This window comes from Bactrocera latifrons, unplaced genomic scaffold (genome assembly GCF_001853355.1).
Source record: "Bactrocera latifrons isolate USDA-ARS-PBARC rearing strain unplaced genomic scaffold, ASM185335v1 scaffold_70, whole genome shotgun sequence".
Lineage (NCBI taxonomy): Eukaryota > Metazoa > Arthropoda > Insecta > Diptera > Tephritidae > Bactrocera > Bactrocera latifrons.
The window spans coordinates 735,261-754,595 of NW_017537379.1; the positions used below are offsets into that span (position 1 = coordinate 735,261).

General features: G+C 37.8%; 1 protein-coding gene across 1 annotated transcript in view; it reads left to right on the forward strand.

Annotated features, from left to right (window-relative positions):
* LOC108975939 overlaps positions 1-19,335 on the forward strand; it is a 206,035-nt gene that overhangs the window by 154,874 nt on the left and 31,826 nt on the right. Inside the window, exons 11-20 of the mRNA XM_018944780.1 lie at positions 937-1,118; positions 1,494-1,669; positions 1,794-1,925; positions 2,062-2,177; positions 2,733-3,117; positions 3,593-3,722; positions 3,920-4,015; positions 11,279-11,437; positions 16,258-16,340; positions 18,654-18,840. Coding sequence (XP_018800325.1) covers positions 937-1,118; positions 1,494-1,669; positions 1,794-1,925; positions 2,062-2,177; positions 2,733-3,117; positions 3,593-3,722; positions 3,920-4,015; positions 11,279-11,437; positions 16,258-16,340; positions 18,654-18,840 — 1,646 coding nt within the window. The remainder of the gene's footprint in view (positions 1-936; positions 1,119-1,493; positions 1,670-1,793; positions 1,926-2,061; positions 2,178-2,732; positions 3,118-3,592; positions 3,723-3,919; positions 4,016-11,278; positions 11,438-16,257; positions 16,341-18,653; positions 18,841-19,335) is intronic.

Here is a 19,335-nt window from a genome sequence, read left to right on the forward strand (position 1 = left end):
CTGCCTTTCATTTGTTTTTAATGTTATTAATGGAGGTATTGAGTGTCCCTATTTATTAGGGAAAATTAACTTCAATGCTCCCCAACGTTGTCTCAGATCTATTTCCCCATTTTATTATACAAAGGAAAGTACTAACTTTGCGGAATAGGCTCCTCTCAAGCGTGCTATGCGAGAGTTTAACTCGATTTCCGAAAAAGTTCTTCTTGATTTTTCTCACTCTAGTACCCTAGAGTCCTTCATTAATACCCTAAATTCTGTTTTTTAGTTTAATGTATCTACTTATGTACTTTTAATTGAATTATTTTAGAAACCTCTTTAGTATCCTAACTTTCCATTAGTCTGTAAGAATTAATGTTCATAGACTTAACTAAATAAATAAATAAATAGGGAAAAAATTGAGTTTCTTTTATCTATGTATTGATGATATTAGTTTTTCTTTTGAAATACATAATTATATATATTTATTTTCATTTCGTCTTGAGAATTGTATCCAAATTCCAAAATTTACAACAGTCAAACAAAATTTTCAGTCTTTCTGGTAATTGTTGACCCAAAAATTTCTTATAATGGCGCCCGGTTAATGAAGTTCTGGTTTTCATCTATTTTGTGGCACATTTCTTTTGGTTGTTTGGGATTTCAGTAAACTCACAGTATTATATCGATACAGAACGGTACAGAGTTATTTGGAAAATAATATATAAGGAAGTTTTAGCAGACATTTGAATAACAGCTTTAATATCAACTCTGCCATTGTCTTAAAAATTCTCCATATAAAAATATTATGCGGAAGTTTACTTTTTGCTATGCACCAATGCACATATTCCCTTTAAGAAATACCTTTACCAAGTAACTATCTAACTCTATTATAACCTTCCTACATCTTCCCACATTCATGACTTAAACTACACGAATTTTTCGTTTTGCATCCATTTCCAGGTATCGGAACGGTGATTCAGTCAATGTCAACGACACAGAACGCTACGAGGGTGGCAACTCCGAGAACGTTGCACTAGTTATACGTTCTACTGACAAGGATGATGTCGGCAACTACACCTGTCAACTATCAAATGCCATCGGCAAGGGCATCTCCGAGCAGCAAATCGACCTGGATGTACAGTGTAAGTGTCGAAGTGTCATACTGCACAGATACATATATACAGCAAACAATGTTTATTACTCTGTGACAGCATTCACGTCCCAAATATATCGACATTCCGCTCTCCCTTCTCCTCTCCCTGAAGTATACGAGTACTTTTACTTAATTTTGTTGTTATTATTATCTATAAGTATTTTACTGTTATTGTTATTATTGCATAAGTGCCATTGTCATTGTCGTTTACCCATGTTGTAACTACCGTTCAAGTAAACGTTGCTAATATCCTCTACCGACGTCTTCTCCTCTCTTTCGCAGCTGTATCCCTCGCATATTATATGAATCTCTTTGTATGTACCTATAGACACCACTAATGTGCTTGCGTTCGTATTCATTTCAGTTGTGCCAATTGTAGAAGTGCTGATGATACCCGAGGGTCCCGTTAAGGAGAGTGACGAATCGAATGTGACACTCTACTGCAACATCTTAGAAGCTAATCCGGCATTGCTGACAAAAGTGCGTTGGTATGCCAACTCGACGTTGCTCAAAGAGCTGCCCGATTGTGAGGAGACAAAAGTAAGTAAAAGACACTTGTGTATGTAAGGTGTGAAAGTGCTACAGGTTGATAATTGTTCACTTCGAAGTATGCCACTTTAATATTTAATATTTATTGATTTTTTGATTCAACCCGAATTTTCAGGAGGACTTATGCCATATCGATCCAAGCAAATTGCTGTTGGAGAGCATTGGACGCGGCTTCTTCTACAATTACTCTTGTGAGGGCTACAATGCCGCCGGTTGGGGACCACGTAGCGAAGATAAAGAGTTAATGGTGAGTGGAGCTAAACGCAATATTTAGTATTTCATTCATCTTTTGGACTAGACTGACGTTTATCTTTATAAATTTTCCACATAAAATTTTAGCTATTCGCTTATTAAAACTCTCTTATTTTATATTACAAACACAGGTACATTATGAGCCCGGTCCAGCCACGCTCACACACTTTCCATTGATTGCTGTGAAGAAGAAGAGTGTGATATTTTCTTGCTCTGTCGACGACCCTGGATATCCAGAATCGAATAGGTCTGTAAAGCAGCATGACAAAGTCACCACATTTGCATCCTCATACAATTCCATTTATCCCATAACCAAATTATCAACTACATCAACAATCAAATCACAAACATCACTTGTCTCCACCACACCCCATACGGGTGATCAATTCCATATACATTTCCATACCGTTCAAGTGTTAAACCCCTCTGAGGCTGAGGCAGCTTATGAGGCGTTGCTACAACAAAATTATTCATTGCTTGACAAACACCAACAACAACATAGCAATCAAAAAATTCAAAAAGAAACGCATACACTAATTGGCATGAACAGTCATACACCCCTATGTACATTGCTCACACTCACCACATTCTCACCAAAATCACAAATTCTAACACTCTACAATGTGGCGAAACCGTATGCGGTGGACAACACTTCATCACAATTATCATCAACATCAACCTCATACGATTCATCTGCAATATTTACCGACATCAATTCTTCACTACAACAACAACAACTTTCGTTATATCGCAAAATGGGCTCATTTACTTATCGTGCCCAAATGTTAATGCATCCACATAGATTCCGTTGGCAGCGTGGTGGACTTGGACCCTTGCAGGATGTCGTCACCAAAGATTGGACTGTGGAGCCGGTGGGTTTGGACAGCCGCACCAACTACTCCTGCTACGCATACAATGAGGGCGGTAAGGGCGCCATGGCTAGCGTTAATCTAGAAGTGCATGCACCTCCATTCTTCATCAAGAATCTGGTGCCATACACGGGCATGTTGCACACATCACGCACAGCAAATCTAACATGTCGTATCGAATGTGTGCCTCGCTGTGAAATCACCTGGTTGAAGGGCACCGATCCCATTGAAAAGAACGATACGCGGTACTTCATCAAGGAGAAGTACGTGGACGCGTCACCGGCGACGGGTGACTTTGAGAGCATGCTCTCAGTGCTGGTGAGTACGGAAATCATTTTTTAAGAAGTTATTTGGAGATCGATATTATATGATAAAAAACAAAATTAAACAATTGTACCATATCTAAGATTGCCAACTTAAGAAATTTTTGCTTTAGCTTGAACTTGCGAGAATTGAAGTTTGATAGCCTGCTAGAAAAATAATCTTAGACGGATTCTCCACGTTAAAACTAAATTTTATGAAGAATTCCAAATTTAAATATAAAATTGAGTTTCGAAACTTGAGAATTGAAAAAAATTCGACCAAGTAATAACCGCTGGCTATTACAAGCAGTGAAATTGAGTTTTTGTCCTTTCTTGTCTCTCATATTTTGCGTCTCATAACAGTCCGTCGGTGCATTTTTTTAACACAAACTAGATGAGGGCTTGAAATAAAATATTTTTCTAAAGTGTTCTATACTTTATTTAAGCTATAAAAAATTATTCCCTTTTTCTCCCACTGTGTTCGTACATAGCACTTCAATATGTCAAATTGGCCCAATCAAAAGTTCGACATCGAATCGGATAGCGCGAACTACACTTGCGTATCTACAGGAAACACCGTTGGACCTGGCATCAAAAGCGCTACTTACTTTTCTATTGAATGTGAGTTCTAAGAACAATTATGAGCAAATATCTAAGGTTTGACAAGTGATACAATCTCTCAAACCTTTGAACAGCAAAATATAAACATTAAATATTTGTAGGATTGTATAATATTTTTGAATAATATCCTTACATATTCTTAGCTTATTTCATTTGCTTCATTTTGTAATCCTCTGCTTATACTTTCTCACTAACAGATGCGCCGGAGAACTCAACCGTTTCGGAGGAAAAGGTTTACGTGCAGGAGGGCACTATACCCGGACGTGTAATTTGCAATGCCAAAGCTAACCCGAGTAAGTATCCATTGCAGATTACGAATATATCTATTTTACATCTGACAGTTATGCAAATAAAACGCACAAACACACGTCATGTCAGCTCGATTGTTATTGTGTTACAGTGTATTGACGGTTGAAGTGAATGTCAAGTTGAAAATGTCAGCAATTTCTGTCAGCGTTGACATAAATGACAAGAGTGACATGGCAACACACAGTAGCCTCAACTTCTGCCTCAGTCTTAGCTGCCCAACTCGCACACACTTAGCCAGTGGATTGTGAGACGCGTCGGCGGAGCGTGTTGACTGGCGTGCGGTCTCAAGTGGCGCAACGGTACCATTATATTATGCGCTTATGTCAGCAGCGCGTCAAGGCGTTTGCGAAAAATCGAGGTTGAGTCATGTAGAAATTGACACTTTTGAAGGGTCCCCATGCGTGCTACTGGAAGTATTAAGCACCCGTCAACATATTTTTGTAAACACTTGCAACAAATTGTAAATCAACAGGATTTAAATATGTCGCAACATGCGAAACACATACACTTGCACGTCAAGGAAAGTTGTCTTGTTGAGATTTATACAAAATCAATGTTGGCAGCCGGATTATTTAGGGAAATATAACTAATTTTTGAAGCTCTGTGTAGATGATACTAAGGAAGTACACATTATTCAACTTGCTGAAGTTTACGCTTAATATTTCATGTAACTTTTCCCAAGCTACGGTCTACAAGAAGTTATAAAAAATTCAGAATTTCAACGATCTTTCAGTGTGAATTGGGTCAAAACTGTGTTCAAAAAAGCGTCCTCTAAGCTTCCGTCATCTTGCATCACTTACTTTATAGTTTGTAATATTTAATCTTTAGCTCCAAAGTCTCTGTGGTATCACTCGCTTCTGATTACATAATGCTTGTTTGCTAAAGTTGACCCAGTTGATGAAAAATAAGAGTGATACAGATACTGTTAACTATCTATTAATCAACGGAAGCGCTGAAGCTAAAAATAAATCAGCCTCTTCGATGTTGGCAGTGCGAATTGATGGTTATTTTACTTATATCATATATATATATATGTGGGAACAGGTGAAGATGATGCGTTTCCTTGACGTCCAATAGCAGAAGAATTTATTTCTTATTCGTTATAGCTTAAGAACTAGTGAGAATATAATAATAAAATATATTGGTTTGCTATCGATAAAGAATTCTGTAGGTAGTCACAGGTTCTTGCCATAAACTAGATCGGCTGGTGCTGCATCCAAATAGTTTTTATATGTGGATCGTAAGCCCAATAAAATAAGTGGTAAATATGAAGTCCACTGACTAGTGTTATGGCATAGAAGTGCTGCTTTTAAAGTACGATGCCATCTTTCGACGAGACCATTTTCTTAGGGATGGTAAGGCGTGGTTCGCAAATGACGTGTACCCAATAGCTGTAGTAATTGTTGAAACAGGGCGCTTTCGAATTGACGTCCTAAGTCTGATGTGATGGTTAAAGGTACACCAAGCCGTGAAATCCAGCCATTTAGTACTGCTTTGGCGACAGTTGGAGCTGTTATATCTGGTATAGGTAGCGCTTCTGGGCAGCGTGTGAATCTATCCAGGATAGTAAGACAATAGCGGTTTCCTTCGGATGGTGGAAATGGCCGACTAGGTCGATATGTATGTGCGCGAAACGAAGTGAAATTTTTGACGCTGAAACAAACTTYGGTTGTGTCGTGTAGTTTTATTCCGCTGACACTGCAAACAGCAGCAAGCAAACTTTCTGCTATCTCGCTGGACACCAGGCCCAACAAATCGCTCAGTTACCAATCGTGTAGTCCCTTTAATACCTGGGTGTGAAAGATTGTGAGTTGACCGTAAAAACGTTTCTCTAAAGTTCTTTGTTATGAACGGTCGGACACGGCCAGTTGAAGTGTCGCAGCATAAGCTTCTGGAACTAAAAGGAAGAGCGAAATTTTGTAGGTTAAGAGAGTGTTTTATRTTACCATTTAAAAGATTTCGAAGCTCTTCGTCATTGGACTAGTCCTCAGCCAAGTTATCATAGTTTAAAGTTTCTGCGGAAACTGAGTTTATTCGTGACAGCAGGTCTGCTGTTACATTATCTTCGCCGCTTACATGGCGAATGTTGGTGGTGATCTGCGCTGTGAAGTCGAGTTGACGTATTTGCCGACTAGAAGCTCGATCTAAACGTGTAAATATGACAATGGCGTCCTTCGACCATGTATTGAAAATGTCGTAATGCTAGGTATGCGGCAGTTAGCTCCCTGTCGTAAGTGCTGTATCTTTTCTCAGCACTAGTAAATTTGCGAGAGAAAAATCCTAATGGTTCTAGACTACCATCCACGAATTGATTTAATACTGCGCCAGCCGCGAAATCTGATGCATCTATCCATAAAGACAGTTCCGCGTTGTGCGATGGGTGAGCGAGTAATGCACAATTGACCAGCTGTTCCCTACATGCAACAAAACTGTCTGCTGCTTCCACTGACCACGTAAGTGGTGTAGTATCGTTTCGCTTGTTACCACGAACCATATCAAAAAGACAGGCTTGTGTCTTTAGTGCGTGTGGTATGAAACGACGGAAAAATTAAGCATCGCTAAAAAACCCTTGAAATCCTTGATGATAAGTGGTCGTTTAAAATTACGTAGAGCCTCAACGCGTTCTGGGAGTGGCCGAATACCATCTTTAGTGATAGAATGCCCGAGGAATCGTAGTTCCAAGACATCAAATTCCGATTTACTAACGTTGATAGTTAGGTTGTTCTACCGGAGTCGTTGAAAAACTTGGCGCAAGTGGTTTTGATATTTTTTTTCTGATCAGGATGCAATACATACATCATCAAGATAAACAAATACGAAGTTTAAACCACGAAAAACTTCGTTAATAAGTCTGTGGAATGTCTGTGCTGCATTCCTCAAACCAAACGTCATATGCGTAAATTCGTAGAGTCCGAAAGGAGTTTTTATCGCCATTTTACAGATGTCTTCTTTGTTTATTGGCACTTGGTGAAAAGTCTTTTTTAAATCGATTTTAGAAAACACTCGTTTTCCGGCCAAGATATTAGCGAAATCGGTCAAAAATGGCAACGGATATCAATCAGGAACTGTTACTGCATTTAGTCCACGATAATCCCCGCATGGTCTCCACGTTGCATCAGGATTACGTACCATATATAGTGGGCTTGCCCAGTTACTACTGGAAGGGCGACAAATGCTCAGTTTCATCAGCAAATCAAATTCAGCTTTAGCGGCGGTTAGTTTATCGGGTGAAAGACGGCGTGAACGTGCGAAGACGGGTTGACCGGTGGTAATATTTCGAGGTTCTACGGACGATTTTGTTGGTGAATTTAGCGAACGAGAGCGTGTGATATCGCTGTCCTCTGCGAGAATATTCGAATAAATAGAATTCGCGTTAAAAGATTTTATGTTGAATATGCATGTTTTTTCACTTTCGCAAACCGTTTTTAATTCGGTTTTGCTATCGAGTAAACATCTATTTTTGAGATCAACCAAAAGCTCGAAATGAGACAGAAAGTCAGCGCCTATAATTGCTTGAGAAACATCAACGATAACGAAATGCCAAAAAAATCGCGTCGTAAATTCAGATTAAGTTTCAGAATCGCCTCACCGAATACAGAGATCGGCGATCCATTTGCGGCTAACAATTTTATACCGTTAGGAGAAGCTATGTCCGCACCGGTATCTATTAAAAAATTTAATTTTGCTGACGTATCGTRTATGCGTAAACGGTATGTCTTGAAGGTTTTAGATTGTTTGCCTAACTCTAAAACCGTAGCAGCCCAGCGGCCCTATAAAGTTTTTTTTAATAAAACAAAATTGCACGGCTCTCGGCATTTCGTTGCTTTCGCACCGAATTTGCTATGGTACCAGCAAATCGGTTTGTCCGATTTACTTAAATACGTATGAGGTCCACGTGTCATAGATCGAGACCGCGAACGAAAATTTTATCCTTTATTATTGAAAAGCTTATGCACCTGCCTAGTCAATTCTGCTATTTCAAGTTTCAAGCTCGAAACTTCATTAAGTGCCAGACCCTCTTGCGCGTGGTTGTGTCGCATACCAATAGTTTCGATAATGGAGTCAGCGATCTTTAATTTTTCCACGATAGCGACGTTTGTAGCAATAATCGCTGCTTGTACATACGGAGGAAGTCTGCTTATCCATAGATCGTGTAAAATGCTGTCATTCAGAGTCGTCCCGGCTGCACGTTTCATGTCGTTAAATAGCTGGGGCGTCGGTCGCCTAGAACCATGTCTTTAAGAACACGTTGCAGCCGCCGCAGTTGACTTTCCGAAAAATGCTCAGTGATCTTGTCCTGAATGTATTTATATTTAAAATTTGTCGGCACAGCGTCTATGATGCAGCGAAGCTCTATCAGCTTGTTAGGCGGTACACATGCAAGAACGATGTCGAATTTCCTATTATCATTGGAAATTGAAGAAGCGCTAAACCAAAAGTCCAGAGAATAAAAATAAGCTTTGATGTTGTCCTCGGTCATTGTTGGTAGTAGACGTGGAGTTGAATTTGGAAAATCCACAATATTGACGTCAGAGTACCGGTTGCCAGAAACCACATGGCTATCGTTTAACGCCACTCCTATGAAATTATTATGTTCAATTTACCTTCGGGGTCACCAGATGTGGGAACAGGTGAAGATGATGCGTTATACTTGACGTCCAATAGCAGAAGAATTTATTTCTTATTCGTTATAACTTAAGTAGTAAAGTAAGTAGTAAGAATATAATAATAAAAGGAATGAAGGATTAAAAACATATGATAGCATTGCCTTTAGGAGTTAGGGAGAGATGTATTTTAGGAGTGTTGCGCCGAAGATTAAATTAACGCCTTAATAATCATTCGAGGTTGCCACATATGTATATGACATATGTACTACACGAAGTAGCTGCAAAAACTCTCCCAAAAAGAAACTGACTCATTAATATTTGTAATACGTTTGAACTGAAATGGCCAATTGTTAGAACTTAAATTGATACTTAGAATCAAGCATTATGCAACCATGTATTCGATAGCGCAGATTGCGGAACATAATAAGGACAGGTCCAACTTTGAGACGCAAATGATGCGGTGGCATACCAAGTCTCTTCAAAGAATTTAGAAACTCCACTGGATGATTCACGGCGTCGTCTTAATTGTGATAATGATCGCTCGATTTGTATGAGCGCAAGTCTCCCAGAATTTGACTTTGAATTCCAGTTTAAGTCAACAAAATCAGTATTTTTGGCAGCTAACATTGCGCGTGAACTTAAGGAATCGAAGTTACGATAATTTGGCCAATGTCCGAACATTCATGATGAGTTTATTATCGTGAATTGAGAAAGGGAAGATGGAATTGATGTCAAACCACCGGAAGTATCAACCGGAATTGGCCCATTTCCAATTTTTAGCGAAGACGACGTAAAATATTGAAAAATAAAAAAAAAACACAAATTGATAAAAAAAATTTTGTATGGGAAAAAGTAAATTTTTGGAACTATTCAATTTTCCGAGTTTTCCTCAAGAAAACTATAAGTTATTTTTTTTTTCTAAACCTTCCCCGATCCACAACGAATTACCTTTGAAAATTTCATCAAGGTTTGTTCAGTCGTTCCCTTAGCGTCTAACAAACAAACATTCATTCGTTTCTTTCAGGCAATTATTCGAATTTTTCTTGCCGTAAAAACCATCGTTGAACCTCAACGAACATTAAAAAAAAGAATTGGCAAAATTGGTACTGGCGTTGTTGAGTTATGCGCTTAGCAACACATTTTGCGATTCATTTTTATACTCTCGCAACAAAGTTGCTAAAGAGAGTATTATAGTTTTGTTCACATAACTGTTGTTTGTAAGTCCTAAAACTAAAAGAGTCAGATATAGGGTTATATATACCAAAGTGATCAGGGTGACGAGTAGAGTTGAAATCCGGATGTCTGTCTGTCCATCCGTCCGTCCGTCCGTCCGTCCGTCTGTCCGTCCGCCCGTGCAAGCTGTAACTTGAGTAAAAATTGAGATATCATGATGAAACTTGGTACACGTATTTCTTGGCTCCATAAGAAGGTTAAGGTCGAAGATGGGGAAAATCAGCCCACTGCCACGCCCAAAMAATGGCGGAAACCGAAAACCTATAAAATGTCATAACTAAGCTATAAATAAAGATATTTTTGGAAAAGTGGGCGTGGTCCCGCCTTTTTTTGTACATATCTCGAAAACTACTATAGCTATGTCAACCAAACTGCGTCGTTTCTTTTAGGCATTTCCATATACAGTTCAAAAATGGAAGAAATCGGATAATAACTACGCCCACCTCCCATAAAAAGGTTATGTTGAAAATCAGTAAAAGTGCGTTAACCGACTGACAAAAAACGTCAGAAACAATAAATTTTACGGAAGAAATGAAAGAAGGAAGTTGCATCCAGACTTTTTTTAAAAATTGAAAATGGGCGTGGCGTCGCCCACTTATGGATCAAAAACCATGTCTCAGGAAGTACTCTACCGATTTCAATGAAATTCGGTATATAATATTTTCTTAACACCCTGGTGACATGTACCAAATATGGGTGAAATCGGTTCACAACCAACCTGAAATCTCGATTATCATTTGCGATTATCATGCGAGAGTATAAAATGTTCAGTGACACTCGAAGTTAGCCCTTCCTTACTTGTTATATATAAGATATATATGTACATGTGCATATGTATTGAGAGATAGAAAAATATACTGACTGAAAGATAGAGCAAATTTGCTTTTACACGTCAGGAAAAAATTCCAAATAATCACTGCCAATTTTGTTCGTAAATAAGCCTCGGAATTATTGGGTTTTATTTATTTTCTCTTCGAACCTAAAGATAAATTGTTTCAACTTATGCATTTTAAATGTAATTTGATATTCCTTAAATTAGTCCCAAATTAATAAATTTGAAGTCGAAAAGGGAACACTTCTCTTATACTTAACACCCTCAAACAGACTAATAAACCGTATACAGAAATGCAAAGTAACATTTGTGCCGAATTCTATGAGAGAACAAGCAATCAGCTTAGCTTATCTAGTCTATAATTTCCACTCCAACCACTCCAACGGTAGGTTTGGTGTACCCATGACAATAAGCGATTTGCTAGCTGAAAAATACAAATATTTTTTAGTCAATTGAATGGGAGGTAAACTGCTGGATATCCACTTATACATTATTTTACTATCCACCCATTTGCAGAGAACAAAATCAATTCAAATACACATACTATATAATTCAATTTGTATTCTCAATTGCAGGCGCTCACTACAGTTGGTACTTCAACAATACGAAACTGGGGCAGGATCAGGCTTTAATCATCAACACGCCAATGACACGCAATGACTCCGGCGTCTACACATGTGTTGCCTCGAATAAGCACGGCAAGAGCACAGTCGAAACAATCATCGATGTACAATGTAAGTTGAAACACTTCTCTTCGAACACTTTTCGAATTTTTGTTCTTTAACTTTGTCGCTAAAATAAGAATTATAGGTATTACAATTTGTAATAAAGAAAAGGGACAGTTTTGAAATTACAACCGTTATGAAATTGTCACATGCCATTTCTAAGCGACCTTTCTCCCTAGAATTACAATTACAAACAAAAAGCGTAGCGCTTCAAAGTATTTTAAATTACATTCTGTAAAGAGGGGAAGCTGCCAACACAGCGGGATTTGTATTACAAGAGCACAGACACATATGCATTTCACTTATTTGGTACGTATAACTGCATGTCTGCTATGTTTGAAAGTGTCCATTCACGCGCTTTGTTTGGCGGCTTGTCAGGCGTGTACAGAGCTATTGAGGCAAGTGTTTGAAATTGACCGAATAATTTTACGAATTTTTATGATTATTTCCATTTTGATACTTTCCTTTTCAGCGCCGGGCATTTTATTGGAACCTTTTTCGACAATTGTTGTCATGTCACAGCCACAAAATTGTTATGTCTTTTGTAATGTCATACATTCAAATAAACATACAAAGGAGTGTGTGAGGCCCTTGTTGATTGCCCGTCGCCTTTTCTAATATTTCTATTATTTGCGTTCACTCACAATGGTTTGAGCCATTCGTATTATGTACAATTATTTAGCAAAAAATATGCGGTAAATGGTTCGAAGCAAAAAATTCTGCATTTCAACCACACTCGCTCAGACACCTCCGCCCATTTCCATCCACAAATTGTGCATACGTGTGGCTAAGCTCGTTGCGGTGTGCGGTACGGGCGGGTGCTTTGGTTTTTGCAGCTGGTCACGTTTTGATAAGCCTATTTAATATTTATTATTGAAAACTTTCAACGCCATTCACATACCGTGAATACTATTTATGCTGAGTTCGGCTGTTTTGTTGCATTAAATGACCGCTATTCAATTGAAATTGACCGGAAGTGTCGCCAACAGCGTCGCCTTGATCCTTTTGACCTTTCGGGAGCAACCATGCGCTTGAATTAAATTTTCGACACAATTTCAATAATATGACCAAGATATGGTATTGCATATGTGTTAGTCTGCCACAGTATTGGAATTCGTGGTTACAGAAAATATTACGTTTTATTACAAAATAGCTTTGCAAAATTACAAGCAATAAAAAATATAATAAATGAATTGGCCATGTAACCGTTTGCATCTTTGAAATGAATTTTATAAAGTTTGCGACTTAATAATTCGCATAAAGTGTGATTAGGATTCAAAGTTCTATAAAATTTATATTAACTTCTTCACTCAAGAAATAACTGAACTGTTTTACGAAGGTTATAAGTTTCAGTTATCAAGACTTAACACTATGGAGTCGACTGCCAAATATCTGCTTGAAGGTTGTATAGCCAGCTCTGGGGAAGATTAGAAATTTATATATTAATCTGATCAAATGATCTTGAGGTTCAAATAAATTAAACGTACCTAAATATATGAAGACAATATGTCGTGTTAGGGAACGGAACCAAATTCACAGACGACTTAAAGTGTTTCGCAAAAAGCACTTATAATAAAAACGATGGATGATCCGACAAGCATTTGAGAGTAGATAATCGAACAACTTATACCAGCAGTTCGAATAGACTGCCATCACTTAGGGTGCAATATGGCGTTCTATTTCAGATTGTATGGGGGCAACTCGATAAAACTTCAATTGCTTTTATGTGTAAATTTTTTGAGAAGATCACGAGTAAAACCTGGCGATTCGATGATGGTTACTATATATTATTCTAGCAATGATAGGTACAATTACAGCACACATGTGAATATTTGTTCCTACTGATCGGTTTTTGTGAACATATAAAGGAGGAAGTAGCCCTTTCGGCTTAGTTTGTACGTAAACGAAAATTTTTTACATATGCAAGCATAGAATCCGATTTGCAAATTTAACTATGAAAATGTTTTATATCTTAATTATGGCTTTGTTAGAATTTCAATAAATGCCATTTTTTGTACGGGAAGTTATTCAATTACGCCAATCTACAAACTCGAGGAAAACTTTCAACATGGCCTTGATTTTTGACCTGATTTCCCATGGTTTCCCACCTTTCAGCCGATTAATTATCTTTTTTTGAGTCATAAGCATAGATCCAGAGCTCATAGCCAGTAATAATAGTTTTTATGAAATTCTAGTAGTCGGAAAGCATTGTTAACACGACTCTGTTTTTCGAAAAAAATTAATTGATTTTCTCACCAATCGCGATTTCACCTTTTCACTGGTTTTCACTGCACTTTCCGATATTACAACGGTACCAGTAAGAAATCTGACTGTTAATCGTCGCTTCTCAAGTACCAATTTACTTATTTCATTGCGTGTTGATCACCAGTTGATGTTGATGGTTGGAGGTGGTTCGCTGTCAAAGCGTTCTCGACTCTCTTCGAATAATTTGTACCAATCAAAACCACTCGCTCCCGATAAACAATTATCACCATTTCCAATATTCTGAAAGATTCGGCAATATGCATTTAATTCCGAACACAAAACTTAATGGAACTTATTCGTTGATAATTTCACTCATCGTAAAAATCACCGAATGCACCTTATATACTTCAAAAAGAAAAGTGTATAGTAAACGGTATGTGTAGTAAACGTGTTTCGATATGATATTTGGCGTGACATATGTGCCACAGTCATACCAACCTGCCAAAAATATTGCCGGGATATTGACACTAAAATGAACCTAGTAGAGTCAAATGAAAAACATATCATAGTTTAAGTAGTGTAGACAAAATAAACCAATGAAACGGAGACCTTTATAAAAGGCATTACGGTATTAGACGCTGGTCTACATCAATTTTATTCATAATTAGCGCTATGGCAATTTTATCAATATAACTCCCACACTGAACTTAAATAAATAAAATAACATATGTCGTATATAGAAGCTGGAGCAATTCGCTGACCCTCTTCGTTCGATATTTTGCACATTTTCTGCGTTAAACTGTATTATATCCAGTAATGTATATTACTTAATATTGAAAAGGTATCCTTTTCCCGTATTTCCCAATTATATACTCTAATACAATAGGAGGATTCTCGTGCTCTTGCAAAATTGCACGATGACAGAAAATGCATAACTATCTATGCCGAAATATCTATGGCCCAGAGAGCACGCAGAATCTAGTGATAAAGGAACGAATGCTTCGGTCAATTTATTGAGAATGACTATTGTGCTTAACTATTGGGAATTGGCGCACATTATTTATTCACTCTTAACAAAAAAAATTTCTTTTACCTTTCTTAACAATTTAACGGCATAATATGTCTTTATGTAAAATGACAGCTAAAACAGGGTTGTAAAGAGTGTCATTGCACGAAAATAACCATGAGCTTTGTTCTGACATATTTTACATCCATTAGAAACAATTTTCTGCAATTCGTGCACCGTGCAAGGATTTTGCAAGAGCAAGAGAATACCCCTAATGAAGTTTAAAAATTTTAATATATGGTGAATGAAGAGTACTGATAATTTTCTATTTTTTTTTTTTCATTTTTAACACAAGTATAAATTATTATTAGAAAAAAAGTGTCTCCGAATTACAATAAAATGTGGCATCATTGACCGTTATTTTCGGTAAAAAGACAGCCCTTTTAGTGGGGTCCATGTCTCCGGTTCTGGGGGCATGAACAGTTATAGTCCGATTTCGACAATTTTTAGACTTGAAATGGCAAACCTTTTGACAGGTTTATTCCGATTCGTTGGCTTGCGTTGCTTTTTTATATACTGCGAAGTAACAGAATCTAACGGAATTTAAAATAAATTGTGTTTGTTGTTCTGTTATGTCACCAATTTCATTTTAATATATAATTACCAGACCAGAGTTATGTTGACTGGGGAGAGCGTACTCTGAGCAGCCGGGGTTTTAGCGGTAGGGAGGCAGCCTTGATATTAACTCATAATTTCATCTCGTTTGAACTGCAAATACGATATATACATTCTACTCTACATCCGATTAACGTTGATTAAATGATTGGGTTTGGACAATCCAGTTCAACGTAGAAAAAACAGGACTGTATATAAAAAGCCGAGAGTTGGTTTTTAGAAAATATTTAAGCATGTCGAGAAACCGAAATCAAAACTTAATTTAAGTTCTTGACTAACTAAAGTCGTTATGCGACTGATGTCTGAAGTTGGTGTTATGCCATAATATGTGTGTTTTTAAATTATGAGGGGCACTTACGTTAAAAGCTTGAGAGTCGCGAAAAACCCTTTAAAATTGTGAAATTGGATGTAAATAATGCCTGAGTCAGGTATACTTGTAGAAATTCTCAAAACTTAAATCCTATTCGTAAAAACTTAGAGCCGAAATTGTTTCGAAATATAGAGAATTGTATATTTACTCAAACTTCAGGATAGGGTATATACAAGTTTTAAATACTTTTTTATGTTTTAAACTTCTCCAGGAAATTTCTAATTATTTAGTATCATATAGTATTAGTCATCACACTAAAGTCAAAAAAGCTATGAAACAGCAAACAACTACATTTTTAAGTAATTTCCATTAAATTAATTACATGATAAGGTCAAACAAAAATATATAAATTATTCAGCACTGACTTTCTGTTGTTTCTCTCTATTTTTCATGAACCCTTCGGCGGCCGTGCGGACATTTCGGACTTCTGCTGACATCCAAACACCACGCTGATGTCACGCTGAACGCTTATTTTGTTGCTGTTGTTACTGTTAACAATACTGTCGATATTTCTGGTGCTGACTTTTTTGCTGTTCGGATTTTTGGCATTGCTGATTGCATGTCTGCCTGCAGTTAAACCACGTTGCGATATTGAAAGGCAGGAGATCGATGACCAGGATACACTAATTTGCACAGCATTCGGAAATCCTGTAGAGGTAAGCACACAAACATGCAAAACCTACACACATCTAACTGTACGCAGTGGCTAGCGTATAACCACACATTGGGGTATTTGCGAAATATACTCACTTATAGACATACACACATATGGAAGTCGAGGGCTGGTCGAAGCTCCCCTTCGCACAACGAGAATGCCGCCGAAAGTCTGCATGTGGGTGTATGTGTGCATTACTTTGCAACTTTCAATGTTACCGGAGTGGGTGCTGCATACACCAACAGATCAACAAACACGCCGCACGCCCTAAAGTATGCAATGTATGCGATTTTTTGATTTTGCTTTTGCTTCTTCTGGTTAGCGATGCTGATTGCTGCGTACAAGCGACAGAAAGCAGCTCAATGACTGCCGTAGCTTAGTAGAACTGCGAATAGTTTGAGTTCGAAGCGCTCGGAAATCGGATATGTGTGTGCGCATGAGTGCAGTGATGTGCGCGGCGAAAGTGCTGGCGAAGGAAAACGGCGCGCCTCACACTGTTTGCTGTTACTATGCATATGTATGCTCAAGTGTATGTCGGTGCATGTGTGGGTTTCATGTGGCTTACTGGTTGAATGGTTGTACGCCTGAATAGCTGACCCCAACCTGCCGTCCGCCGCCCACTGCTGTGTGCTTCAACTGCATGTTATTGCAACAGTTGCCTTAGCTGGTATTCAGGTTGTTGTTGTTTATGGGTTTATTGCTGCTGCCAGTACTATTGTTGTTGTAGCAATGGCAATAAAACGGTAGTATTTCAATTGCAGGCACCAACGCACTAACGCGCGTCCGCTACTTCAGAAGCACTCAAAATATATACCAACGGACGGACATTTACATACATAAATACATGAGATGTGCGATTATGCAAGGACGCGTTCGAAGCTTTAAGAACACACATTCATGCATATGATACGGTTTGTTTGTTTGGAGAAAATCGAAAAGTTCAGTCTCCAGTGCTGCCTTCATACCGTACTTTTCTTATACTTCCTGTTGATTGTCTGTACATATGTGTATGTACGTGCACTGGGTCACCAGTTCGCATATATTTAAGTATTGGTATTTTGACATTCTTTCGCATCTGCGGCGTTACTTGGGTCTTCGCACAGAGTAAAAATGCACAGGATGTGTTAACCGGAAAGTGATGTCATATTTATCATTAACGCTTATCAATTTCTGCCTGTGCATTATTGACGTCTAAAAGCTGAAGTGATGCAAGCTCAAGTACTGACGAGTTTACTCTTTGGTCATTCGTGTATAACGGCAAATAATAAAAGCTGTCCAAATATTTGGAAGCCTTTTTAGAAATGTTTTCAAAAGTATACTTTTTGTAATATCCGGTCTTAAATAGTCTCGTCATGTAATTTCGAAAATTCAGTAAACTTTGTTTTTGTTTGATATCCCGAAAATTCATCGGTGTGTTTTGCAGATATTGGTAAGCGGCGTTGCTAACTCAACAGCTATGCGTTCAACATTGTGATACACAAAATCGCCGTCTTAGCAATAGATTTTTGAAAAATGTTATATCCCTTTCATTCCCATCCCATGTCTTCATGCTAACTTAAATATTTTCAAGGTTCTGCAAATATTCGTACAAACTGGTAATATTTTTGAACGCCTTTCTACCCATTTCTGAAACGCGAGGCGCGTATACATTTTACAATATACTATAATATATTTTGATCTTTGTCCATAAGTACATCATCGACATATGAGGAATGAGTCAAAACGGCAACTTAAAAACAGTACACATTTACCATATAAATGTTAAAAGATCAGGTTATCCAAACTCATTATTTGGCTTTTATATCGCAATCGCCAATAAATTTATTTGTCAATAGCTGTTTAAACCAATTCTCCATGCGGTATGCAATGCATTGCTATCAAATATGCTTGTACATACATATACACATATATACTCAACTGTACTTGACATTTTTATGTACGTGTAAGCGTTTAATTGACTTCCTTGTCTGCAAGAAATTGCTTGGATGGTCACATACTCAAATATATAAAATTGCATAAAAATATTTATGTTTTTCGCACGGCTTACTCTTAATCAAACAATCGAGTATTTATAACCAGCGCCACAAAAAGCGGCATGCACAATGCAAATAGTAATAAAAAGCATGGCGATAACAGCGACAAAAACATTTAAATGTAAATATGGCATTGCCCATACTCCCCAACACACCGACACACACACACGCTTGCAAACATCCAATCGCAATTACGGATTTTATTGGTTTATTTGCTTGTTTGCATTTGTATTTGTATTTATCATTATTATCATTGTTGTTGCACATTTTTGTCGTTGCAGGCTGATTTTTCATGGTCAATTAAAGCGGAAAATGACAGCGCCGAATGGCTGGGCAGCGGCGAGCGGCAGGGCTTTACGGACAAGAGTTTTTATGTGCTGGACGATGACTATGTGATCGCTCGCACTTACCGTTGCGTTGCCAATAACACAGTCGGCCCCGGGTCATTCTGCGAAATCGAAGTGGCCGGTAAGTAACGGTGTTCACTCGTACATCAATTTTGTATATAAAGTATGTACTATATGCTATCGTGACCACTTAATATATGGAATTCAGAATTTTGTGTGGGCATACAGCAATTATGTTTCCGGCATGGGAACATAAACAAAAGTCGCATTAAGTAAACTTTCAGCTGTTTGCAAAAATTAGACGTGCGAAACTTATGGTGAACTCATACGTGAGGGTCGATATTTTCAAAAAATATTCAATTGAAGTAGATTTAGCATTTCCTTCACAGTTTATTCACTTCTCTTGTGGACAAATTGTACTAAACTTTTTAAATCATGACTATGAGCTAACATGTTTTAACAAGTTAAAAGTATTAAGGATCACCGTTGCTATAATCAGTTCCCTCCGTGTTTTTTACTTCTTCTTCTTGATTGGCGTAGACACCGCTTACGCGATTATAGCCGAGTTAACAACAGCGCGCCAGTCGTTTCTTCTTTTCGCTACGTGGCGCCAATT